Source organism: Falco cherrug, chromosome 4, assembly GCF_023634085.1.
Source record: "Falco cherrug isolate bFalChe1 chromosome 4, bFalChe1.pri, whole genome shotgun sequence".
In the NCBI taxonomy this organism is placed as follows: Eukaryota; Metazoa; Chordata; class Aves; order Falconiformes; family Falconidae; genus Falco; species Falco cherrug.
The window spans coordinates 10,905,200-10,931,220 of record NC_073700.1 but is presented as its reverse complement, the minus strand read 5'-3'; the positions used below and the strand labels follow the sequence as shown (position 1 = coordinate 10,931,220).

General features: G+C 48.0%; 1 protein-coding gene across 1 annotated transcript; it reads left to right on the top strand.

The window, feature by feature from the left end:
* Positions 1 to 4,339: 4,339 nt before the first annotated feature.
* Positions 4,340 to 25,621, top strand: RAB7A (RAB7A, member RAS oncogene family). The gene is made up of 6 exons (XM_005432515.3): positions 4,340 to 4,483; positions 21,498 to 21,558; positions 22,685 to 22,811; positions 23,630 to 23,848; positions 24,386 to 24,514; positions 24,675 to 25,621. Exons 2-6 carry the CDS (start codon positions 21,506 to 21,508, stop codon positions 24,768 to 24,770), a joined length of 624 nt encoding a protein of 207 aa, XP_005432572.1. The 5' UTR covers positions 4,340 to 4,483; positions 21,498 to 21,505; the 3' UTR covers positions 24,771 to 25,621.
* Positions 25,622 to 26,021: the final 400 nt, after the last annotated feature.

Genomic DNA, 26,021 nt, shown 5'->3' with positions numbered 1-26,021 from the left:
CACAGCTCTGCAGTGGTTTTGCGGCTCTTGCTATTGAGCAGGGGGAAGCTGTCAAAAGACATTTCCTTTATATGTGCTCGTGTCTCCTGTGTCTGGTGTGAGGGAACATGGCAGAATCAGACTTTGCAGCACTGCAGGTTGGCCCCCACCCACACTGTGGGGCTCAGGCTTCAATGGCTGCATTTAGACCCTTTATCTGTCTTGGGTTTTTTGGTTTTGTTTTTGTTTTTTTAACATGTTCAACCTCCAGCAGCTGCATTTTTATCAGCAAGTACAGATGCTGGTAATCCCTTGCACTATATGCAATGTCCTCTGCACGCAGAAGCTCAGATTGGAGATCTGCCATGAGATAACGTGATTGCAGTTGCTTCCTACGGTTGGTATCTGGTGATCAAGTCTTGTCCAGAGCTAGCTTTTTGCTTTCATGTATTGCTGCTTAGAAATCAGCTGAGGATTGCAAAGGTGAAAGCATTAGTAGATTACCGGAGCAGTATTTGTACTGCAGGCAGGGATTAGAGAAGAGGGCAGACAAAAGACTACGGATGTACTCTTGCCAGTGGAAATGCATCTGTGGTCATGCAACAGCAGTAGATTTCTGATGAACAAAATGCCAGCAGTAGCAGGGTGAATCTGCTTTAGACAAGATAAAGGATGACAAAGCTTGGAATACAAAAGCAAGATATTGTGTGTTTACTGCATTTTAGTTCCCCTTTTTTATTTTTGTAAGTTAGACCATTATAATTATAATTATAATTTGAGGAAGCTGATCTGGAAAGCCAGAAGAAAACATTGCATAGCTAGTTGAGAGAGGACAGCTCTATGTAGGGATCTCCAGACAAGTCAGTTTTCACTGAGCAGTACAGCCGCTGTGGGCTGGTGCTACATCTTTCTGGGCACAGAGGCAAAAAAGGGTCCCAGGACTGTGCCCAGCGAACGAGGAGGAGGGACAGCAGGACTCTGAAGAGCTGAAATATGCTGGATAAGAATCAGAAGAATGAGGAGGCTCTCCCCAAGCTTTTAATGTCACAGGTGGCCAGAGGTGGAGTAGCTGTGTGCCCATAGAAGAGGGTGAATGCATTAGGCACTGTAGGGAATGTCAGATGTTCACAGTTAATGTCAAGGATTTGTACGTACTACAGCTAAGGTGATGTGCTCCCTGGATCTCTCTGCAGGCCATTCCAGAAGGCAGCAACTAGCATGTGTTACTGTATCCCTGTTCACTCTGCCGTCTTATAGACTTGGAAGAGAAAGGGAAGGTCCCTTTCCATCCAAGAATAAAAGCAAAGAGATGGCATAATATATATATCATGTTTTATTGTCTGTAATCGGATCAGGAAGATTAGTACATAGAGATCAGATGTCACAAAGGGAAGAAAATCAAAGCAGGAGGCATTCTGACTTCCCAATTTAGAGGGAAAAATGCATGAAATAGATTGAGGTTTTTGCAATGGTGAATGTCTTAAGACCTGTCACTATAACTTTAAGAGATCCACTCGTGTGAAGGTCCTTCAAGGACAGAGAATGGATTTCTTCAGAGCAGTGTTAGTGATTGGAAACAAATGCCATTGGGTTTCAAACTGATCCATTTTTATGGGTTTTCCTTGGGTTTTGTTGTTATCAAATAAGTGGTCAGATGAGGAATACAGTTTTGTTCACAGGCTCTGAAACCAAGTGTGCTGGGCTGCTCACTGCACCATGTTCTGGTTTCTCCCAGGCCACATGTTTATTCTTGTGGGGAGGTGCATGCGTGTGTGTGTCCATAGGGCTAAGCAAAACACAAAAGCCATGGCTCAGTACTTCCTTTTGCCACTTTCTCACCACTGTCCGTCTACTTTCATTCTGCCACTCCAAGCGTAACTCTCATCTGTGCCAAAAGACAGGCATCCAGCCTGGATAGCAAGGACCTCTCTGCTGACGTTGTCCTCCTGAGTGCCAGGATTCATATGCTCTTCAAGGCAGGCAGGATCTTGCCTCGTCAGTCTGAGAAAATGCTGCATTCCCACAGAGGATGAGAAACTCATCACAAACAGCTATTGCATGACACAGCTATTGGTCATGCCAAGAAAGCTAGCAAGTGACATGGGAACTTGGTGTGAGGTTATTGTCTGCGTAACAAAGGTATGTAATAGATGGTGCCAGGATTGCTCTGTGGTAGAAAAGGAAGGAGGAAATTTCACCCACAGTTTTTGATTGCTTTTCATATTGTGTAAAAAGAAAGAAAAAAGGAAACTTAGGAAAAGAGAGCCAAGGAACAGTCTAACTCACCATTAATGCCTGCTCGTAACAGCCCAGCGTGTTGGTCTCCTGTTACAGGAAAATGGACTGGAGCAAGCCAGTGCTCTGCTCCACCAGCTGCTGCTAAGCCCAGGGCCCACAGTCCTGTGGTGGAGCTGAGAGGATACTTTCTTCCCCACCTGAAGAAATCATGTGTGTTTGGGAGGCTTTTCTCCATCATTTCACTAATCAAAGCTTTTCCTCTTTTGTCCAGTCTGCGTTTTAACTAGCGCCAAGTTCTGGAGCTCTTTGTATCTGATGGGGCACCTTAAAAGCACTGATAAATGAGATGTCACAGGCTCCCCTCTCTTGTGGGATGGATTGGTAACAGTCACTCAGTCCTGCAGGTGGAGAACTGAAGGTACAAAACTGGTAATGAACTTGCTGGCATCACACAAGGAGAGCCCAGCACCCCAGCCTCCCATTCACCTTCTCCTAGTCTTCATTTCCACAACTTAAACCAGCACAAGGACTGGCAGCCGTGTCCTGCCTCATCCACACCTTCCCTTGCATGACGTGCGCCCTGCATGAAGCCAGTTCAGTGCACTAAGCCGGCAGAAAATTTAACCATGCTGCTTTTGTTGCTAGTTATCAGCAGATTTAGCGCTCAAGTGACTCAGGGCAGGCTCAGTCAAGTGTTAGCACTGGCATAGTGGAGGGTGAGTGTGACGGTGTGGCGAGTACCTGAAGATGGCTTGGGCTGGTCTGCCCTTTGCAGCAGAGGTGATTCCCACTGCAGGCAGCACACAGGCTTCTCTGGGCAACAGAGATGCCAAATCAGGCTCACGCGCCTATGCCATTGTTGCCCGATTTTTCTAAAGCAGGACACTGTAAGGAGACCCTGCATGCTTTGTGGTAAGATACTCCTCTGGTGGGACTCAGGCCAGACCCGACAGGTAACGATGACGTGAACAGCATGCTTGCTACGCTGTGCTGCCTTTACACTATTGATCTCAAACTGCTTTGTGAGCATTAATGAATCAAACCTTGCAGCATCTTTCTGAGGTGACTGTTCCTGTTTCCAGGTGACTCACAGGGAAACTCTGTTACCCTACAGAGGAGGCAGGTGATTTGTGTAACAGTATGTAGCAGATTTGTCTTGGGACAGAAGGAAAAGTGAAGGTCTTCTGACTGCCAGTTCTGTGATCTCCCTGCAAATCACAGTCCCCATCTCTTACAGAGCTGGAAGCAGTCTGCTGTATATTGCTCAGAAGTGATTTTCTTTTTAATGTAGCTATAAGTAGCTTCAGCCCTTTTAGCTCTAATTAGCTCTAAAAATACTTCTCTTCCTTAGTCGCTTTCCTGACTTCACAGGCTAACTAAACACACAACAGTCATGTGACTTGAATGAATCCAAGAGAATATCCAAGTAATTGCTGAATAATAAAATGAACTTGCTGCCAATGTGCAGGGTAGAAAATATGGGTATCTCTGGTATGACCAGGGCGGCCAATGTCCCATGGATTCAGGTGCTAGAGAGTTTACCTAGTCCCGTTTTACTCGCCTGCAGTATTGCTCTTGGAACTGGTAATTGCTCGATTAATCAACCTGAATGTATCTTTAATTGTCATCCTTTACTTTTTTGTCTTTTTTTTCCTGACAAATGCTGTTGCTACAACCTCACTCCAGATCCCAGCTGCAAATAAAAAGATGCCAAAGCACAGATTTGTGCCCTTGTGTGCCCATCCTTTGTAAGTGAAAGCATGAAAAGCTCTCCAGCCCTCTCCTCCTCCCCTCGGGACCGCAGGGCGCGGCGTGGCGGAAGGCCGCGGCCACAGCGGGTCACCTCCCCCCGTGCTAGGGCGGGCACAGCGGCTTGTGCGGTACCACAGGCACCATCTGGGCTCCCAACAGGCGCGCTCGGCCCGGGCCCGCCTCCCGCGGAGAAGCTGCCGGTTCCAGCGGGAGGCAGCCGGGCCCCAGAGCCGGTACGGGGCGCGGCTACGCGGCTGCCTCGGCGACCCAAGATGGCGGCCGAGAGCCCGCGGTCACGTGACGCGCGTGCCACCACACCCCTTCCACCACCAACCCCCCCGCCGGCTGCCGGGCGGCGTGCTGACGTCAGGGCCAGCGGGCGGGCCCCGTGACCGGAAGTTGTCGGGGGGGAGGCGGAAGTGAAAGCGGGGAGGCGGTTGGGCCCATTAAAGCCGACCGAGGCGAGCGGGGGGTGGCAGTGAGTCTCGGGCGGGCGCCGCGGCACACGCACCAGGTGAGGCCCTGCGGGGCGCTGGGGTCGTGCGGGGCGGGGGGGAGGGGAGGGAGGGAGGGAATCCCCTCCCGCCGGGGCTCGGGGTGCGGAGTGGCGGCTCCGCCCCGGCCGTAGGAGACGCTGGGTGGGGGGCGCCGCTGTGGGCCCCTCCCCGCAGCCGGGGCGGTCGGTCGGGGACCCCTCTGCAGGGGGGCGGCGGGCGAGGCATTGCCTTCCCGCTATCGCGGGCGGGCTCAGCGGGGTCCGGCCCGCCGGGGAGGGGCGGTGTTTGGCTGTCCCCGCGGCAGGGTCAGGCGGCCGGTGCTGCCGGGTGCCGAGCTCCCTGGAGCCGGCCCGGGCCTGTGGCTTCCCCGGGAACAATACAGCTGGGCCGCGAGGGCCTGCCCGGGCAGGGGCTCCGGAGCAGAGACCCGTAGGCCTTCCCCGGGATGCGCGTTTGTCGAGGCCTTTGTGGGAGCCTCCTTTCCTGAGAGGTTTAAAGAGGCCCGAAGTGGCGCCTCCCGGCAAGGGGAGCGTATTGTCTGTGACATGTGCTGCTGCTCGCGTAGCTTGAAGAGGCTTTGGGGCAGCTGGTGGCCGAAGGTGGCTCGAGTGCTGGTCTTTGGGGAAGCGCTGGGGCGGGGGGGGGCGTGAAATGGTGCTCCGGGTGGTCAGTGGATATCGCTTTTAAGATGGGCAGGCTGCCCTGGGAGCAATTAAATTGACAAAACAGGCGGCTGAAGAGACTGGCAGTTATTGCGAAAGTAGCTCTCGGCGTGTGTAAAGCCTGAGTCAGTTCTAAGAAATATTGGAGTGCATGTTAGAAGTGCTTTTGGCGGTGAGTGTATAATAAGGTAAATTAAGTGATAGATACATTACTAGTCTCCAGGTATATATAGACTAATAAATATGGAAATACCTAATTGTTGTAGTTAAGACAACTGCACTGCCTTCCCTACAGATAGAGGGATTAGTTTAATAGCAAAACAGCTGTAAAAGGCTGTTTTAATCTGAAGTAAGATGAGTAACTTACTCATCAAAATGAGTATCTCTTACACAGTAACTCTAAACCCTTCAAGTCAACGCTAGAATTCTCAGTATTATTTCCCTGAGGACTAAAAATACTCGCTGATAAGCAGAGCTGTTGATATGTGTGTATGAGGTTTTTTATTTGTAAACTGAGAACATATGACCTCCCAACACAAAGTCCTCTCAACTGTAAGCAAGCTGTTCTTTGTTTGACAATTGCCAATATGGAAGCTTTAAAGTTTCTGGCACTTGCCACTGTCCAGCCAGCTCTGGCCTGTGCCTAGCACTCCATCTGTGTGGAAACTGGGACTGGGGGAAGTGGAGAGTTCTCTTTTTAGGGGAATCGTACATAACCAGCTATGCCACAGTGTTTGGCTATGACTTAAAGGCTTATTTGCGGCTATACAATGTTCATGGACTGAGGTGGTCCTAGTAGTGAAGGATAGAAGCTGTAGCCTGGCTACGCTTCCAGTAGAGCCAGGCTGCTGGAGTCAGCGTACCCTGTTCTCTCAGTGGCTGTATTTTGAGGTTAAAGTGGGTGGAGTCATTTGAATATTCCCTGTTAAATAATCAGGCTTCCTTGCTGTACTTATTCAGGAAGAACGAGTATACTTGTCTCTCTTTTCTGTTTTCCCCCTCTTCCCCCTTGTGACTTCCAACAGCTGACTGAACACATGACTTGCCCTCCATGAACTAATGAGTAGACCCACCATGCCTGGCCTGAGTCCTTACAATCCAAAGCAGCTCTAATACTGTTACTTTCAAGCGCTACCCCCGTGGTTTTTTTTGTGCTCTTATGTTAATTCTCTACTTCTGGTGTAGAAAAGCTCTGAGATGGGGTTAATCTGACCCCTCGGTAAGGAAGACTTAAAATCCAATAGCAGTTTCTTGATATCCTAACCTGCAGTGAGGAGTATAACTGGTAAGATGCCAGGCAGTAGCTACATCAAACTTTCCTTTTCCCTTTTGGTGTTACGCAGTGGTCTGTGTCCTCAGACACCCTACTAATAGTTCAGCGTGGCATGCTGAGTTGTACCTTAAAAGGCAAAGGTGCCAAGTTAAGAATTTAAATAACTGTGTTGCAGAGCCTACACTACAGGCATCCTTGCTCTGCCAGTGAATCAAACTATGCTGAGTAGCACAGACATATTATAACATTGAATTCTTAACTGGAAGTGGAAAATGTACAAGCTCTGCTATAGGCTCTCCTCTGAAATCACTTGGAGAAAATACCATGGTGTTTGGTTTACTACCCAAAATGAATGTTTGCAGGCAAGAGGGCTACCAGATTAAATTTCTGCAGTGGCTTCTTAAAGCTTCTGTTTTAAGACTCCTGTGTTGGAAGGTCATGTGAATTACCTGTTGGTGCAAATCTCTGGCAAAGCTTGTCCTTGAGGAAACATAACAATTACAGTCAAACCATCTGTGCAAAACTATAAATAGCTTTGTCTCTAACATGTTTGGGGTTCTGGTCTGACTTCTGTGTGAAAATGAGACTAGTTGATGCAGAACTTGACATTGGGCTGTAAACAGAGCTGCTTGTGCTTTATTAGAGGGTGCAGTTTTAAATGTTTTGTTGTGAGGTAGGTGTCTGGCAAGCTGTGAGGGCTGTGGAATAGGGCACCTGGATATTTGCATTCTCTAGAACTGGTGGATCTGTGGGATCAGAGATACTTTCTGAGAGCTGTTCCTGCTGTTAAAATGTAGCAATTTCTTCAGTAACTAAAGAAAAATTGGCATTTGATAAATGAGTACAGAACCCTCACCTTGCATGCTGCCAGCATTCCCTAATGTCTTCTGGGCTTCTCCTTAGCTGAGACCCTAACTGCTCGTAACCCTTGTTACTAGGGCCTGATGGATCCAAGATTCCCTTGTGGAACTGTAGAGTAATTTAAAGCTTGTCGCCTTGATGGAAGGGAGTCAGGATAAGACCCAACCTAAATGATGAACTTGGCTGGGCACTAGCATGCTTGCACGCTGCTTGTCTGCCAGCAGTCCTGTATCCTTCGGGTGCTGAAGTACTTCATTCTTGCACAGCATTGTTTTGATAATTGCAGTTTAATTGCCTGATGAGTTGGAGTTCAGTTGGCTTCCCCCTGCAGCTTCCTAAAATGATCTTTTGTAGTTGCTATATAACAGTCTGCCTTCAGATGTAGTTAAGTTTTGACAGTGGGTTTTGAGGATAAATGGGTCACTTTCTGCAGCGACAATCCAAATGTGAGCTGTGCATCTCAAAACTGAATTAGATATGGATAATGAATGGAATAAGCATAGTTAATACACCATATTCAGCCCTGCAGTTAGCTGCCCTATTGAAGATTACATTTCCCTTTAAATGCACCTTGAATAAAACTTCCAAATGAGTGCCCAAGGTCAGTGACTCCACATGTGCTGTTCAGAAATAGCAGGCAGTGAAGGAATACCCCTCTATCACATGGTTACTTTCTGGCTTCCAGTGTGCTTGTAGCTTTTGCGCTCTGTTGGTGGGGATGCAGTGCTTGAACCCAGTGTGCTGCTGCATTTTCTGCTCGGTGGAGATCTGCCGTAGTGATGTCATTGTTGCTGTTAGCGCTGTTCCTGCGAGACTGCTGCTCCTCTCCGGTGCCAGCAATGAGCGCTCCGTGCTGTCCATGGGGGAAGCTGTGTCAACACTGCTGTTGCTAACTGCCGGTCAGTGATGGGGTGGGAGGAAGCAAGCTTGTGAGGGTCACTGGAGTGTGCTGATTTACAGCTGATCTCAAATAGCTTTGACTTTGCTTGCAAGGGAACCTGTTCTTGAAGCCATGGCTGTTTTCAAAGGGCAGCGAAACTTCAGGAGGGGTGCGCTGCCTTTGAGATGGGGTTGAAGTATTAACTTGTGGCACAGATTCCTGTTCGTATAATTTGAAGGCACTTGATGTAGTGAGTGACTTGCTCTTGCCTCACCATAACTACTTACAATTAGTCACCTTCAGTTGGCATTTTATCTAACTGTACTTGCATGAGTTTCAAGCAGAAATTCCTGAATAAAATCAAGTAGATCTTTACACTGTCAATTAAGAAAACAGTATTTTTCTGGAGGTCCTATATCACTGCATACTTCGATCACTTGGTGGACAAGCAGGACTAGTGAAGTGGTGGACAAAAGTGAAAGCAGGCAGGTGGAGCTGCCTTCAGAGGCTTCCTGGTTGGAGTACCTGGATGTTGGTTGCTGGGGCTACCAGTTTATCTAACAAGCCTGTGCTGAACCCTTGATCCCTTTCCAACTGGGAAGCAGCATCCTCTTGAAAGTAACCTGCTTGGTGCTTGTTTCTCTCAAGTGGGTTGAGCCACTTGGCTCTGTAGCTCACTTTTCCTGCTGGCTCCTAGACATGGATAATATTTGAAGTCCAAACTGGCACAGTGGTAACAGTGTCTCGAGCATGAGCAGTGAGATGGTTGTAGCTGAGGCATGCCTAGGCCTGATCAACCCCCACCCCCACCCCCACCGAGATGGAGTTTACTAGCACTGCTCTCATAATCTCACCACTTCAGTAAGTTGTTGGGGTTTTTTTGTCTCTTGTGGAGCTTCATCAAGAGAATAGCTCAGCGGGTAAATTATCAATGCATGATCTGTGCAAGAGATAGGAAGGTATGAAATATGTCTGAAACAGTATCCACAGTAGGAATTCGTTGTTAGGCACTGACTCAGCTGTCAAGGCAGGCTACCTGTTACACTCCCATCCTGGGACTGGTACTGAAATACTTGTCCTTCCTGCTCTGCAAACTGCATTAGCATAGTAAGAGGTATTGAGTGTGTAGGATCAGGAGTTCTGCTTGCAGATCAAGGTTTAGTTCTTAGATTGCAACCTGGCCCTGGAGGAAGCCTTCTCTCTGGAAGACTAATTGCTGAGAACAGGACCTCTTGGAATAGATGTACGGGAGCAAGGTTTTTGCCATTAGTGTTGGTCTTGTACTTATCTACACCTCCTTGTCTGGCGGTAGGATCTCTCATCAGTATTTGTCCTATCTGTTTATCAAGCTGCTGGTGCTGAAGGAGGGACAATATTCACTCTTGGATCTGAGTCTTGGATGTAAGCTACAGGGCCTGGCAGTCTTCCTGAGGGCCGTGATTTCACTTGAAGCCCTGAACCTTGGTCAGCCTCCCTTCAGTCACTTGTTTCCAGCCTCTAGGAACTGGTGGAAGCTAGCAGCCAGGAATAGATAAACAAGGCTTGTTTACCACTGACAAGGTGTAAGATCTGTGCTTTGCTTACCACTGCAAAGGTTATCCAACACCTCCTATTTGTGTTTCTAAAACTGAAGGCACGACAGGAATGTGTGAAACCTTAGGAAGCTGTAGACAAAACTAGAAACTAATCGGAGTACTTGAAAAATACTGTTAGATCTTTACTATATCTGACAACTTTACTGTTTTAGTGGATTGGCTGACTGGCAGTATTTTGATTTGGTCACCCTTATCTTCTGGATATGAGGATTAAAACTCAGCTGGCACTGTGCTTGATTTATAGAAAGTAACAGGGAAATAGTGTTTAGTGGCATGGCTTGATGTGAGAACCGTGCTGGGCTATTGGTACTGGTATAGGGGTTACTGAAACTGTTGGTTGGCTCTGTTGGTTGGCTCTAATGGTTGGGTGGCTGTGTGCCAAAAGGCTGACAGACTTTCCTGTATAAACAAGGCTGTATGGGCACTATAGCTATGTTCCAGTTAATAGTAGAAGATTTGTCTTGCTGGGTTTGAAAGCTCTCCACCAAGGAGACTGTTCTGGTAGAGGCATGGCAATATGGAAGCTATACTGGCATAGCTGAAACACTTTGCGTAGGCAAGGCCCTTAGTCAAGACACATGGCTTGTTGCCTAGTGTCTCCCAGCAGCCAGCAATGTGCTCAACTCTCCTCCCACATCCTGAGATTGTCTCCCCCAGGGCAGAATAGGGGAAGTTGAGCTTGCTTTGATAAAGGGGGAGGGGTATTAAAGCAGGCATGCCTGTTCTTGTAACAGCTTGATCCTTGGGGAAAATTAACTGGGAACTACCTGAAATCCTGTAGGATTTATAGGGGAACTGCTTCTCCCTGGAAGGCAGGGGCACAGCAATACTGATTCTTGGATGACATCATAACTTGAGCCTCCAAAAGAAGGGTAGCTGAAGATCTTCAGTCACTCACTATAAGCCTGTTAGGGCTCTGTATGTGTCTGCCCATTCCTGGGAGAAAGTTATCCTGTGATACAAGGGCCCTTCAGCTGCTGGAGGAGCCGGTGGACTATGAAACTTCATGACTGGAAACATCTAGCTTTCGGTGAAGCTTCTGGGTATGGCTTTCTCGCAGAGCTGCCTTCCTAAAGCCTGAAGACTACCACTTCAGCGGGCTTTCTGTCTGGGAATCCTGGTCTTGTTACTGTGTGGCATTAGCTCTAAAGGGCCTTCCTGCACTCCTGTCCTGTATACAGCTGCAGTCTGAAAATGCATGCTACCTGCTGTGGAGATGATCGTCCTCATGTTGCTGAGGAGCGAAGTGACCATCCAGGATGGCTGTCCAGCATAGGTGGCTGCATTGCCAGGGACACTTCCTGCACTCCCTTCCCTTCCTCCCTTTGGCTCAGGGTGTCTATCACCTAGAAGAGCCTACATGTGCTGCTGTAATCTTAGGCTAAGCAGCAGTCTGGACAAAGTAGTGTTCCTGTAGACAGCAAGAAATGATCTCCAGACCTTTCCCATTGCTCCTAAGCACACTGGTGGTCTGACTAAACATGCAGTGATACATCTGCCTTAGTGCTGTAAGAAAACACATTTCTGTGCTTGTTTTGCTCCCACTTTCAAACCATGTAGTCAGATCAACGTGATATCACCTCAAGAGAAGGTAGATGCTGTGATATCTAAACTGTCAGTTTCTAAGCTTTATACCTTCCTGGATGTGGGGGTGGCGGCTAGTCCTACATAGTTTGGACTTTTCCAGGCTAGAGTCATGACTCAAATGGCAGCTGTAGAGCAAGAAGCTTGTTCAGATCAACATCTGGGATTTAAGCGTTGTGCAGGCATAAAACAACTCTGATCTGGAGAAATGCCGGGAGGTGTAACAGGGCTGTGAATCAGTGAGGCTTGGGCTGGGGGACTTGCGTTTGAGAACTTGGGCTTTGAGCCTGACTGATCATATGCATCAGTGCCTCTCAGGAATGCAGTGCTCTCCAAATCTCAGCCCTCACGCAGCTGAGCTGATACCTCAGGTGCGGCAGACCCCTTCTCATGTGTGGGTCCTGTGATTCCACTGCAGACGTGGTTCCTACCAGTGGCATTGCTTCTGCCTTCCATGTATCTGGACTCTGGCAAACTGGCCGTTGGCATATACTTTTCCAAGGAGCTCTATGAGCCCTTGCCCACAGCTGGGATGTGTCCTAGAGCCCCCAGCTGAGGCTTGAAGGGTATGTCTGAGGGCAAGCTAAAACCTTATTGCCACTGAAAGGAGTGTCTTCCTCAGCACCAGCTCTGGAGCTGCCTTGATCACACCAAGAGCCTATTCTGCTCACAGCTGTTCCAGAGCTTTTGCTTTCTAGCTGGGTCCTACATGTTTCCCCAAGTTGCATGTTGCCCCATCATTCTCTCCTGAGCTGTCTTAAGAGCATGTTATCCAGCAACAGGATGCAGCAGAGCATCTGTGGGCCTGGTGTCGTATCCATCTGGTAGTTAGCTCACAGACCAGGTCAGTTAGCTATTGGCATGTCATGCCAGTTTGGTGCTCACATTGAAGCAGCCAATGACCTGAACTAGAAGCCATGTGCCTCAGCTGTAGCTGGTGGTTGCTGGCTGGTTCCTGAGCTTCATTTGGTCCTAGAGCAGCTCCTCTGGTATGGGAGGCTGCAACTCCACCCTCAAAATGAGGTGGAAGCTTACTGCAGACAGCTGTAGTCTAAAAAATCCAGTTCCTCTGGGATGCTGAAACATGTTTTAAGATTCTATTTTGATCTGAGCCGTGTCAGTGTGCTAGCAAGCATCAAAAGTTCTAGGCTGTTCTTAAAGAAGGTGAAGCTTTTGGCTGAGGACTTGGGTGGGGGTGGAAGACACTGGACAGCATACCTGCACCTGACAACTTGCAATATAATGTTTTACATGAGGTATCAAAAATTAATTTGTAGCCGAGGCTCCCAGCTGCCTGAGTAGAGGTAATTCCTACCTCAGAGGGCTGTCTGGGAAAAGCACCAAGTGGACAGAAGCCTGCTCTTGGTGAAACTGCAGTAGGTAGCAGGCAGCCGAGGAGGGAATGATGAGCTGTGCTTAAGCTCTTGGCTGGGTACCAGCAGGAGGGACATGTGTTGGTTAGAACAGCAACATAATCGTGTGGGGAGGAAGGAGGTGGAAAGCAGTTTTGAGATGCTACTGATACAGCAGTAGCTAGAGTGTACCCTTCTGTGAAGCTGTCACAGGAATATCTTGCCAGCTGCTTTTGGTGTGGGCTTTACTTTGATAGCTGCTATGTGGTGCATCAGCAAGGCCTGAAAACACCTCTAAAGCACCTCTGACTATGGACTGTAGGAGCCTGTTGCCCTAAAAAGCAACCTATTTAGAGAGCAGTTCTTGCAAGTTGTCAACCCAAATGGCAAGATGTTCCTAATTTGCTTTTTAGGCACAAAGCCAGCACATGTCCCCACTAAATGTGAAGCTTTCCTATATGGGATCTTGCAGCCAGCTGGGGATGTTGAGCTACTAGTAAACCTGTCACGGGCATGGAAGAGGGTACTGTCCTGCTTGTGCAGCCCTTCTTGATACAAGACTGAATCTGCTGTTAAATCTTCATGTGCTTTTGTAGCAGTCCTCAGTGTGAGGATGCCAGGCACTTGTTCCACTTGTCGAGCACTCGGATTTGGTGAGGAAAATACGCAGGCTCTGTAGCAGTCAAAAAACCGAACGAACAAACACCAAAGCAGGCTTATTTCTAGCTTCTTCCTTAAAGGCAGCTTGGCGCCTCTTAAGCCATTTTTGTGTGAAAGAAACGGCTCCTGCTGATTGTTCTCTGGCTGGCACTTGGCTTTTTCCCAGCTGAAGGGACAGGGCTTCTGTTTACTGGTGGGCTGTTGTGTCACTTGGGAAGAATGCAAGATGTTAAATGTTGGTATCTGCTGGTCATTCGTGTTGAATTGCTCAGGCTGTCACGTGTAGCTTTGCATTAGCAGACACCTCGTTAACAATGTCTGTGTGGCCAGGTATTTGGAACCAAGCTGTTCTTGTTAAATTGTATTGGTCAAATTTGTTCAGCTCCACCTTGAGTTCCTGCTGCAATTGGAGATTGAGGCTTCAATACAAAGGGTGTCTTGGTACTCTGCAAATGGGACCTGTGATCCTGGTCAGCCGATGGCAATCGGAGGCTATGGGCCTTTCCTCCAGACGAGGCCTTGTTCAGGGTAGCTCAGTTGGAACAAATTCACATCTCCTCAAAGCCTCAGCTAAACTTGGCTTGAAAAATCATGGCAGGGTACAGCATGACTACAGGGCAAGTGATATATGCCTGTCTGGTGTGCTTGATCCTGTAAGACCAGGATAAACATCCAGTGAGCATCTCATTTCAGTGGCTGAAGGTCTAAGCAGACATACCCCCCTGAGGTGACAAACATGCTAGGGAACTTGCTGCTTCTGGGAAGGAACTGGTTCAGTCTGACTGAGCTGGTCCTGAATCATTCTTCCAGCTTCAGTTTCCTTGAAGAAATGCAGAACCATTGGTCTCTGTGTGTGTGTAAAAATAGCTTTCTGGTGTAGTACAGAGACTTAATGCTTTGCAGCCTCCCCCATGCAAGAGAAGAGTGAGCAGAGGTGGCGTTCCTGTGTCAGAAACACACTTAGCTGCATTTTCGGATACTTTTCCTGTGTGTTAGGACAGGAAGTTCTTCCAGTGTTCAAGTGTGGCTGTCTTCTCAGTCTGGTCATTGTGGCGAGTCCACTGCAGTGTGTGGTATCCCCTAATGGAGTACTTAACTATATTTTTGTTTGATACAGTGGAGAAGTGAATGCTCTGCTTATCAGCCACAACACCTAGACCAGACCTGCAGTGCTTCATGTTCAGATATGCCTTTGTGGAACATCTGTTTACTCCTGTGCTGTGTGCCTGGACAGGGGTGCAGAACTAGGTATTCCTCAGTGCTGCAGTAAGTTTAGCTCTGCTTGATGCTTGCTCACCTGCTGCTGGCACCTTGTTGGCATAGTAATAAATATCCCTGGCAAAGGACACCAGGAGAGAGGCATGGTCTTGCTTCAGCATTTAGCTGGTTTCTGGTGGAAGATGCAGATGGCAGACTGGTGGTTGTAGGAGCAGGGAACTCCTGGCCAAATGTCCCAGTTCTTCTGGCCTCTGTGTAAACATGCTTTGGTTCTTTGTTAGGATTGTGATTTGAACTGTTTCATAGCAAAGCTGCAACAGTAAGGACTGCTCCAGCAGCTTGTCAGAAGGTTCAAAACGGGTATGGATATGCTGCTGCTTAGGGAGCTGTTGTCTGTCTTCCGTGGAGGTGAGATTCTCCCCCTAAGGCTAGCTATTTTCATACTAAAATGGTCAATGAGCAACTTAACGGGGTGTCCTTATTGTGAGGTCTACTTCTGTTAAAGGATAGCTTATCCAAGGAGCTGGTGGGCCATCAATGCAAGCTGCTACTGTTCTTCATTTCTACCAACCTAATTAATATTAAAATGCCTGCATTGTGACTTGACACATGTTAACATCTCTAAGGAATCCTTAACCATCCATTTATGCCTTAATTCAAAGCGGCTGTCTTAATATAGCAAGTGAAAGGACAGTAGTAATGTACTCTGAAGCAACAAGGGAAGCCTAATTAGATTTGGCATAGGCTTTATTTCCTCTTGCATCTGAGGAGCTGTGGCACTATGGAGCTTCATAGGATAGCTCTTGACCCTTCCCTTCAGATCGGTTAAGCCAGTAACATTTACAGGTCAGATGTTACGGTTTCTCCCTTGCTGCCTCAGCAGGCCAGCCTTACAAAGGTAGTAATGCTACTGTGGGTGAGAACATGCTATGTCAGGCTTATCTCATGAGGGTCAACAAACTGTTATGGCTAGTTTGCTTAGAGGGATTGCCATTAAAAAAAGAGTGGAAGGACCCCTTTCCTGTATTAGGCAGCTGTGTCATTCCTCTGGCACCACTTAAGCCAGGAGGAGGAATGATGCTCACTGGTCTCCTGACTGGAAGCTTCTGCCAGTTCCTGAGCAGGGCTAGCTGGGTATGCTGGTAGGCTGTGTTCTGAGCATTCATGCAGGTGACCTCACTACAAGAGACTTCACACAATGTAAAACAGAACTGATGTCTTGGATCAAATCTTAACAAACAAGTTTTTCTTCATGATATCTCTGAAAAAGGAAGTGTGTGTTCAGAAGTGCTCCTGGGACTGGATGTGAGCCCTATGTGAGCTTGCACAGTGCCATCTTAAGGGCTTATGTGACTTGTACAGGATGCTGCTCTAGATTAATCGTACCAAATCTTATAAAGCAAGACAAGCTGCATATATTGTGCAAAGTAGTTTTGGATTTGGATACCACTAACTCAGCACTATCACGGTTCTAATCTGGTGGTCTCAAGCTGAGCTTGCTCGTTGCAAGAGCATGGGTGAAATCCTGCACAGCCTACATCTCAGCTTAGCTCAGTAATGTTTCTTGTAGGTGTGACTAGAGAAACTCCTCATGTCAACTAAATTGCTCCTTCAGGTATCCAAACCTGCTTCATCTGTGAGCTAAAGCTATATTCTTCTTGATCTTCAGTTGATTTTTGTACTAGCAAGGTTCACCAGAAACAAGATCTGCATAGCTTATAGCATGTATGTGGGCTCTGTTTCTGGGATGAAAGGCAGAAATGAACCTACTCAGTGTCGTGTAATGTGAGAAACAGCCGGTGTTAACAAGGGAGTAATCATAAATTGCCTCTGACTTCAGGCAAGCAGATCTTTGAGTACTGAACCTGACCAAGGGTTCATTCATTCATTGCACCTTGTTCTACTGACACAGCAGGTGGCATGCTGTAACCAGGATCGACTGCGGTATTTCTGAGCTTACTTGAACTGCAGTGTGTGGAAGCATCCTCTACCATGAAGACATTGTATTTGCTTTTGGCTTAGTATGAGCTGAAGTCACCAAAATCCTTTGCATGGTGCTAAGGAGATTGTAGTAAGGCTTTTACTTACAGGATCCTCAGAGAGCTCTAGTGTCTTCTGCTTCTAGTACCTTGGCTTGTTAAACACACTGTGGCTGGAAGCAAGTATTGGAGGAGGCATGGTATCCTGTCCTTGCAGTAGTTTGACCCTTTAGGTTGCTTCATAAGAAACCCCCATTAAGATAATGAGGATGTCTTCAATCTGTCTAGAGTGAGGATCTCACTAGGAGCAGTCAGAGCTCTGTTAAGCATAAACAGCTGCTTTAGAGCTGGAGACCTGCTCAGCCACACAGAACATGGTAAGGATAAGGGGGAAATGGCAAAGGTGGTGCTGTAGAGAGCAACCTGATGCTACTTAAACTTAGAGTGGTTTCCTTCTGTAGGAAAGCTCCAGGAGATCAAACACTGGTGCTTCCTCCAAGACCTGCAAATGTGGTCTCCTCTCCAAAGGCAAGATCTCTTGTACTTGGCAAGGAGTAACTCTGAAGTGTTGGTCTGTTTATACCTGTAATGAGAAGATTGAGGGCTTGACCCATCGACTGCCTAGTAGAACAGGGGGTGGGAAGCTCTGAGTAATGTCCACTGCTGGCCCCTGGTAGGACTGGAGTTCCTCACTGTCTCATGGCCCAAACCAAATACCAAGCTGAGGCAGCTCCTTCTGTGCTATGGCTCATATCCGTTCCATCACCTGGGATGGAAGCTGAGTGTACTGCCTGACTGGTGTTTGTGAGGCAGTAATAGCCCTTCACATGATGGGGCAGCCCATCAGCTATGACAAGAAGGCAGTGTTAGTGACTCAGACGTTGTTCCCATGTCTGCAGGTGCCTGCTCAGCTGAGCTACTTCCAAGGTAATGAGACTTGACAACAGTTTCCCCTCCCTTCATAGTGGGACTTCAGACTGTGTTGAACTTGGGTGCTAAGCATCCAGTGTGATTTAGTGGTGTATTTTAGGGCTCTGCAAATCCCTTCCTGAGCATGAGAACTAGTGCCAGCTTGTCCAAAGCTGCTTTGAATACCAGGAAGCAGTGAGCTGCAGCAGCCAATGGCAAGTAATATTGAAAACATTCAGAAGAAAATAGAAGCTGTACATGCTGGGCTCCGGCATAGTCACTTTCAGGGTGAGTTTTGGTCTGTCCTGAGGAAAACAGGTGATTCTCATACTGGACCTGAAAACCTGATGTTTTCCTCTACAGTTTGGTGTACACAGTTGTCTTTAAGCTGTTTCAAAGCTGTTCCCTTGCTTCTTGCTCCAAGCCAATTGTGCTGCAGAAGTCTCTGGCTCGGCTAGCACAAGTGTCACTTGTGCTGTGCACTTGGGAAACACAGGAGGTTCAGTCTGCTTGAAGGACCTTACATGGTCTGTTGTCCCCATGGCTGTAGAGGAAACGAGCTATAGCTTGTGGACCTTGGCAAGACCAGAAGCAGGATGAAATGTTGGGGTTGTTGACAACTTTCAGCTGGCTATATCTTTGCAAGTATAGCTGTGCTGCCAGCTGGATCATTGAGCAATGCAGTCCAGCATAGACGCTGTGGAAAGGAGAGGTGTTTACCCTTGGAGAAATTGTCCTGTGCAGGCTCTGTCATCTGTTAACACCCATCTAAGGATAGCATGAGCTCTATGGGTGGCCTGCCACTGCTATTCACTCGGCAGCCTCTGGCTGTTATCTTAACAGTTTTTCCCAACTAGATGTATCACTTGATGCGTGAGTACTATAAGGATGTTGTGAGGTTATGCAAGGAGAAAATTGGAAGGGGCAAAGCCCCAGCAAATGTAATCTGGCTACTGTCATAAAACCATATGTCTGTGTGAATACACTAGCAACTAAAAGGAGAGCAAATCTCCATCCTTCATTGGATTTGGGGCAGGGCAGACACACATAGTACAAGGGATGAGGAAAAGGATGAGGTACTTGATACCTTCTCTGCCTCAGTCTTTGTTAGTAAAGACCAGTTGTTCTCTGGGTATGTGGCCCATTGCTCTGCAAGACAGGGACAGGGAGCAGAATGAAGCCCTTGTAATAGGAGGGGGAGTGGTCAGCAACCTGCTACACCACTTAGACCCACATGAGTCTATGGGGCAGGATGGGATCCCCCTGAGGGTACTGAGGGAGCTGGTGAAAGTGTTCACTGAGCCACTTTCATTTATCAGCAGCCCTGGCTCACCAGGGAGGCCCCAGCTGACTGGTAATTGGCAAATGTGACACCATCTACAAGAGGGGCTGGAAGGAGGATCCGGGGAGCTACAGGCCTGTCAGCCTGACCTTGGTACTGAGAGAGGTTATGGAGCAGATCATCCTGAGAGAATGATGACCTGGACGAGGGGATCGAGTGCACCCTCAGTAAGTTTGCAGACAACACCAAGTTGGGGGGGAGTGTTGATCTGCTGGAGGGCAGGAGGCTCTGCAGCGGGGTCTGGGCAGGCTGGGCCGATGGGCTGAGGCCAATGGTATGAGGTTGAGCAAGGCTGAGTGCTGGGTCCTGCACTGGGGGCACAACAATCCCACACAACGCTACAGGCTTGGGAGAGAGGCTGGAAAGGTGTCTGGTAGAAGAGGGCCTGGGGATGTTGGTTGATGGCCAGCTGAATGTGAGCCAGCCGTGTGCCCAGTGGCCAACAGCATCCTGGTTTGTATCAGAAACGGTGTGGCCAGCAGGACCAGGGCAGTGACTGTCCCCCTGCACTCGGCACTGGGGAGGCTGCAGCTTGAATACTGTGTTCAGTATTGGAGCCCTCGCTGCAAGAGGGATGTTGAGGTGCTGGAATGTGCCCAGAGAAGGACGCTGGGGACGGGTCTAGGGCACAAGGCTTAGGAGGAGCAGATGAGGGAACTGGGGTTGTTCAGCTGGGAGAGAAAGAGGCTCGGGGGGACCTTATTGCTCTCTGCAACTGCCTGAAAGGAGATTGGGATGGAGTGGTGGTTGTCTCTTCTCCCAGGTAACAAGAGATAGGACAAGAAGAAATGGCCTCAAGTTGTGCCGGGGGGGGGGGTGGGGGGGGGGGGTGGGGGGGGTGGTTAGATTGGATATTAGGAAAAATTTCTTCACTGAAGGAGTTGTTGAGCGCTGGAACAGGCTGCCCAGGGAGGTGGTTGAGTCACCACCGCTGGGGGTATTTAAAAGACGTGTAGATGTGGCACTTAAGGACATGTTTAGTGGTGGGCTTGGCAGTGTTAAGGGTTGGACTCAGTCTTCACCTTCTTTCACAACTTAAATGATCCTATGATTGTGAGCTGGGTGCAGTCCAACAAGGTGTAGCTGTAAGGGCAGCACTACCTGTTGGCAGCCACAGGAGGACTTGAGCTTCTGCAGCATTCGCTGCTGGCAGAGTCTAAAAGACCGCATGTATTCTAACACTCAAAGCTTGGGATAAATAAGACCTTTTGCAACTGGACTCTGCATCTAGTAAGAGGCTTTTACAGCTTGTAGCATGTTACCTCCAGTAGTAGTGGGATGAAGCAGGTTGCAGTTGTCTAGCAGCTTAGGCTGTTATATCCTCAGGAACTGAGCTGCACGGAAGGTGTGTGTATCCATGTTGTTGTAGAAGTGAAGGCTTCTTTAGCTGTGCAAGTGGGGAATAGCTTCTGAAGAGTAGCTATGTGGTGCAATGGATGTAGTGTAGGGTAGTTTTAAGGTAACCAAGTCCCCATATAAGAGCTTAATACATGTAGCACAGCTATAACCATCTTTTGGATCCTCTTGCTGTACAGAACCTGCAGGGCTTCTCAGTGAAAGCCAAGGAGTCTGTGTTGCAGACCAGGTCAGTACCAAACCAGGATCTGTGACCTGATTAAGCCTGAGTACCTAAGAATGGTTTGTCCCATCACCTCCCCAGAGGTGGAGAGAAGGGCCTTGTGGTAGGAAGGACATCTTCAACCATTCATAGAAGGACTTCATACTTGCTCTCACTATGCTAAAGCACATCCAGAAGTGTATTTCAGGCCTGCTGCAGCTGTTGTATTTGAAGCTTCTTCACTTACCTGAAGGAGACCTGGGAACAAGTAAGAGTGTGGATCTCTGGAGCTCAGCTCTCACTCGTGCTAATTGGATGGACCATTAGTAGCCTATAAAGTAGACTGGAGTCGTGGCAGGATGAAACTAAACTAAAAACTCCTTGTTTAACAGAGCAATAGACCAATTGTTGTGAGGTTTGTCACTGTAGCCTTACATGGCCTTCCACTGAAGGTGAGGTGGCAGTAGTTAGCTTCACATGCTCTCAGCAAAGCTGTGTAGTCTGGTTTAAAAAAAAAAAAAAGCAGTTTGCCTTGTAATTCAGCTGTTCAGCTGGCCTGTGTGGTTGTGTTGCAACTGTTCCAACCACAGTGTATCCTTGGGGCTTAATGCTTCCACAAAGCACAGCTGCTAGAGAAAGCTATTGCTTCTCCAAGCTGAATCTGAAGGTGAAGGAAGCCCACTTTTTTCCTACTGCGAAACTACTGAACAGCACAAAAAAAGCGATTATCTTATTAGACACATCCTTGTTTACATCTCACTTGGTAGTGTGTGTAAGAGTTGGCCTGTGTTGGGGGCTGATATGCTTTAGTTAATTTCCTCCAGTAGGGCTATGGGAGATGCCCTAGGCTAGTAGATAACTGCTAAATGGCCTGGAAATAGGCTCCAAAATGGACTGTAAAGGCCAAGTGCTTGGCTCGCTTATCTGTTGGTATTAAGTTGCCACTACTGGTCTGGCATGGCTCTGCCTATGAAATGGGCAAACACCTGGTTAGTGCTCAAGTACTGCCTCTTGAATTGAAGGAGTCTGGTTTCAGGGGTGCTGGACTCTGCATGTTGCTGGCTCCTTGCTGGGAATCGGGTTTCTCAGACTGCAGACTTGCTGCTTTTTGTCCTGAGAAGTGATGTATCTGATGGAATTGTTCCTTTTCCTTTCTAGGGTAAAAGATGACTTCTAGGAAGAAAGTGTTACTGAAAGTCATCATCCTTGGAGACTCTGGGTAAGTGGAGGAGCCTTTAAGCTGCCTATCTGCATCTGACTGGAGCAGTGCTCTTGCCTAGTGGGAGCCTGGATGCTCTGTAAGTAACCAGCAGTGCTGGGAGGAGATATTTTGCATCCTCAGATAGGTGTGTTACTTTATGGCTTTAAGAACTCCTCACCACGCTGTCCTGAATGCATTCCCACGGTTCAACATCTTGAAGTCCTATCACAATAATAAATGATGAAAATGCAGTGGGCAGATGACTCCAGTAGCAGAACTGGATAGCCTTTCTGCAAGGAGGATGTGTGGTGTTGAAATGAGCATTTCACTTAAATCAAAAAAATTAAAATCCCAAAACTGCTAGTAAGCAGTCTTAGGTGATTTCTGAAAACTCTGCCTCTGTCAGAGACTGTTTATAGTGAGCCATCTGCTTAGCTTCTGTCTGATATGGCTAGAGCCTGCCCCTTGGAGTGAAAGGCTTTGCTCTGAGCTGGTCAGCAGCAGGAGCCTGCTCTGCTCTTGCAGGTTACTTGCCCTGCAGGCTGTAACCGAACTCCCGTGACATAAAGTTTATTTATACCACGGTGTCCAGCAGGCTGTTGATCAGGGACCACGGTGTCCAGCAAGCTGTCGATCGGGGGGTGTTTCTCAGCTGCTGAGAGGCCATGTGAGCTTCTAAGCTGGCTCTCATGGGAGGATCCCCACCTCTGGGTGCCTAGCAGATGTGTATGTGGGTTGTTGCCAGCTGAGATTGTCTGTTCTTCCACCCCTTCATTCTGCAGAGGCTGAAGGTGACCGTTTCTGGTGGGTTTCTCTGGGGCACTTCATCTTCTTCCAGAATTGCCCTCATGATGATAAAGTGATGCATACTGCTTCCTGGGGATCAGATTACTGATGGGGAAACAAGGTTTCTCAATACTGTAATCCTTTGTATCCTTAGGTAGCTAATGCTCTTACTCAGTGTGTTGGTTCAGCATCTATTGATGTAAAAGCACCTTCTTGTGGAGGCGGGTGCATTTTTCCCTGGTTGAAAGGCCAGGGGTGCTATGGTGGAAGGCAAAGGGCACTGGTATGTTCTGTTCAGGGTGGTTAATGCACACGCTTGTAGAAACAGCCTACATAGTCTTTTTGTCTTTCTGTACAGGGTGGGAAAGACATCGCTCATGAACCAGTATGTGAACAAGAAATTCAGTAACCAGTACAAGGCTACGATAGGCGCAGACTTCCTGACAAAAGAGGTCATGGTGGATGACAGGCTAGTGACAATGCAGGTAAGGGGTAACTCTGCTCCCTGCTGCAAGGGGTACCTGGCTGCCTGGACCACGCTCGTGTGGAAGTACCTGCTCTAGTGTAGTCCAGAGTGGTGCAGGGATCAGTGTACTCAGTGCGAACCTTCTTTGCACTGAACTTCTCTTGGCCATAGGTACTGCTGGGCTTCTCTACAGGTCTGTGCAAGGGAAAGCCAAGTACCAGTTTGGCCTCAGCGAAGAGCAGATTGGGCAGGCCCAGTTTACAAACTAGCGTTTGACTGTCAGTAAACTAGATCTCATTAGAAAGGTTTGCTTCCCTAGTGTTTAGGAACTGGAAAGGGCTGGAAAAGGACTCCTTAGTCAGGACGACTACTGGTGCTACCCTGAGTCCTATGGGTATAGTGTTAACCTGCCAGGCTACTTATGTCTCTAGTATCTGAAGCTTTTATCTCTCCATGGTGAGACTGCCTGCAACAAGGCTTTTGCTGCCTCGCAGTCATCAGGGGTGTTTGGACTGTGCTGGTACCTAAGTGTACCCCAGCACTGCAGGCAGGTCACCCGCTGACCCTAATACCCAAGTCCTGCTTGCCCAGAACAAGGGTAAGTCCCTTGCTGAGGCTGAACACAAAAAAGGTTCACTACCTTTAGAAGGGTGTTTCTGGCTTCCTTTTGCTGGCTCTGGTGTAATAGTGCCTACAGAAATTCTCAAGCCTTCGGGTGCTCCTGTCTGGTTAGCTGGGGACTGTAGATGTCTGGTAGGGAGTTTTGAAATGAATGCCCTAACCATGGACTGACTATGTGGAGTAGAGCTGGCTTATCTGACCTGTCTTTTGCTCCAGATATGGGATACAGCAGGACAAGAACGATTTCAGTCTCTGGGAGTTGCCTTCTACAGGGGAGCGGACTGCTGTGTGCTGGTGTTTGATGTCACGGCCCCCAACACGTTCAAAACCCTAGACAGCTGGAGGGACGAATTCCTCATTCAGGCCAGTCCAAGGGATCCTGAGAACTTTCCTTTTGTTGTGCTGGGAAACAAGATTGACCTAGAAAACAGACAAGTGAGTAGTGGGACTTGCTGGCCTCCCCTTAAATTCCGGGGGTGGGAGACCTTGTAGGAACGTGGGAGGGTTATCTGAGAAACAGGAGTGGGAGGTGCTTGAGTGGCTCAGCTGCTGTGTGTCACTAAGGAAGAGTTTCTACTGCCTGGAGAGGTCAAACCCCTGTGCACAGCATGCTCCTGCCCACTGGTGGAAGGATCGCAGCAGTTTCCTAGGTAGATGCAAGGAGAGGAGCCGATTCTCCTCCAGAGTCGCTGAGAAACTCCTATGCGAGCAGGTCCCCGCTGTGTGGATACCTGAGCGGTCTGTGCCCTGTGGTCTCATCTTCCTCGGGCATGGTGTTCCTTGCCTCAGGGCTGAGTGTATCTGGTGGTGGGCAGCAGTCTCCTGTGCTCTGTATCAAGGCTGTAGTTTTAACGAGATCAGAACTGCTGTCTTGGCTCAGGTTGGATAATAAAGGGTCTCTGGCCTGGCCCTGGAAGTAAAACCCCCTTCCTGCCTAGCTGAAGGTGGTGATGCTGCTCTCTGTCCACCCAGGTCACCACAAAAAGGGCACAAGCCTGGTGCTACAGTAAAAACAACATCCCCTACTTTGAAACCAGTGCCAAGGAGGCCATTAATGTGGAACAAGCTTTCCAGACGATTGCACGAAACGCACTTAAACAGGTAGGGAGGGGGCTGGTGGGGGCCAGTCCTGCCTGCTGGGCTGGGCTACTGCAGGCAGCCTTGGACTCTCCAACAGCTTTCCCCAGCCAAGAATGGCTCCTTGCATGCTAGGAGCTGTCTGTAGAGCTGTGGCACTAACTCGGCTCTTCTTTCTCACTAGGAAACCGAAGTGGAGCTTTACAATGAATTTCCTGAACCCATCAAACTAGACAAGAATGACCGAGTGAAGGCTTCTGCGGAGAGCTGCAGCTGCTGAGGGGAGAGGGAGGGGTTGAGCACAGTCCTTCACAAATGATTATCACACTTAGGCCTTCAAACACACAGCCCCTCTTCTGTGTTTAAAATGAAATTTAAAAAAATTTCCATCTCCAGCTGCCAAATTCCACCCATCTCCCATGAGCGTCTGAGTCCCGCACTTGAGAGCTCGTGTCCCCACATCATCCACATCACACTTCACGGTAACAGACCTTTCTCTTAGTTTAAAATGGAAACTCTTGGGTATGTTTGGAACTGAATCTAATTCCAGGTGTCCAATGGAGAGAAACTGTTTACAGGTAATCTGTGTAACAAGTTACATACATTTTTAACTGTCTCGTGTTTTCCCCTGTGAAGGCTGCAACTGGAAAGGCTGATTACCCATAGTTCATTGCAAGCTCAGCACTCAGTCCAACTAGGTTGAGTTTTGTATGTATCTCTGTTAATGCTTGTTACTTTTAACTAATCAGATCTTTTTACAGTATCCATGTATTATGTAATGCTTCTTTAGGAAAAATCTTATAGTACATGTTAATATATGCAACCAATTAAAAATGTATAAATTAGTGTAAAATTCCTGAAATACATGTTCAAGTACTGAAACACAGATTGTGTAGAAAGTGAGGAGGACACTTGTGAACTGCAGCGTGCTAGCAACACAAAGTCCAGATAGAGGCAGTATTCTGTACAGTAGAGATGAACTATGTAAGCCTTCTTGTTTCGAGGCCAAAAAGGCTTCATCTTCTGGAAAATCTGTCTGGCTTCCTTGTATCTAAATTCTCAGATTTGCATAACAGCATTGATATGCACACTGGATTATTGGATTTAAAATTAAATACAGCTATGAAATGACCTCATTTGTTCACCTCCCCTACTGCTTAACTCCTAACATCCTGGAGCGAGCGCGAGAAGGAGCCAGAGCTGAGGTGCCCCAGTGGCTCTTTGTACTGTGGATGGAGCTCCTCTCCCACCTGGGTTGTGGTAGCTGTTTCTTGATGAATGACCTGGACTATGAATCTTCCCTTTCTTCTTACTGACTGCTAATCTGGATTTTTGGTATGGAAAAACTTGGCAATCTAGTCCCTTTCCTTTCTTCCTTTCTTCCTTTCTTCCTGGTATTTGTTCTTGCGTTTGTAGCTTGCTTAAATGGAGCCCTTCTACCTGTTTTCCAGAGGTCTACATTCTAGTACGTAGGCTGAGCTCTTATGTAAAGAGACAAACATGATGCCAATAAACTTAACAAGAACAAACC

What these genes read in the sequence shown, in the direction of transcription:
- RAB7A (XM_005432515.3), top strand. Translation starts at nt 21,506, where the DNA reads ATGACTTCTAGGAAGAAAGTGTTACTGAAAGTCATCATCCTTGGAGAC. An exon ending in ATCATCCTTGGAGACTCTGG is followed by an intron (nt 21,559 to 22,684) that starts GTAAGTGGAGGA and finishes CTTTCTGTACAG; the next exon opens with GGTGGGAAAGACATCGCTCA. An exon ending in ACAGGCTAGTGACAATGCAG is followed by an intron (nt 22,812 to 23,629) that starts GTAAGGGGTAAC and finishes CTTTTGCTCCAG; the next exon opens with ATATGGGATACAGCAGGACA.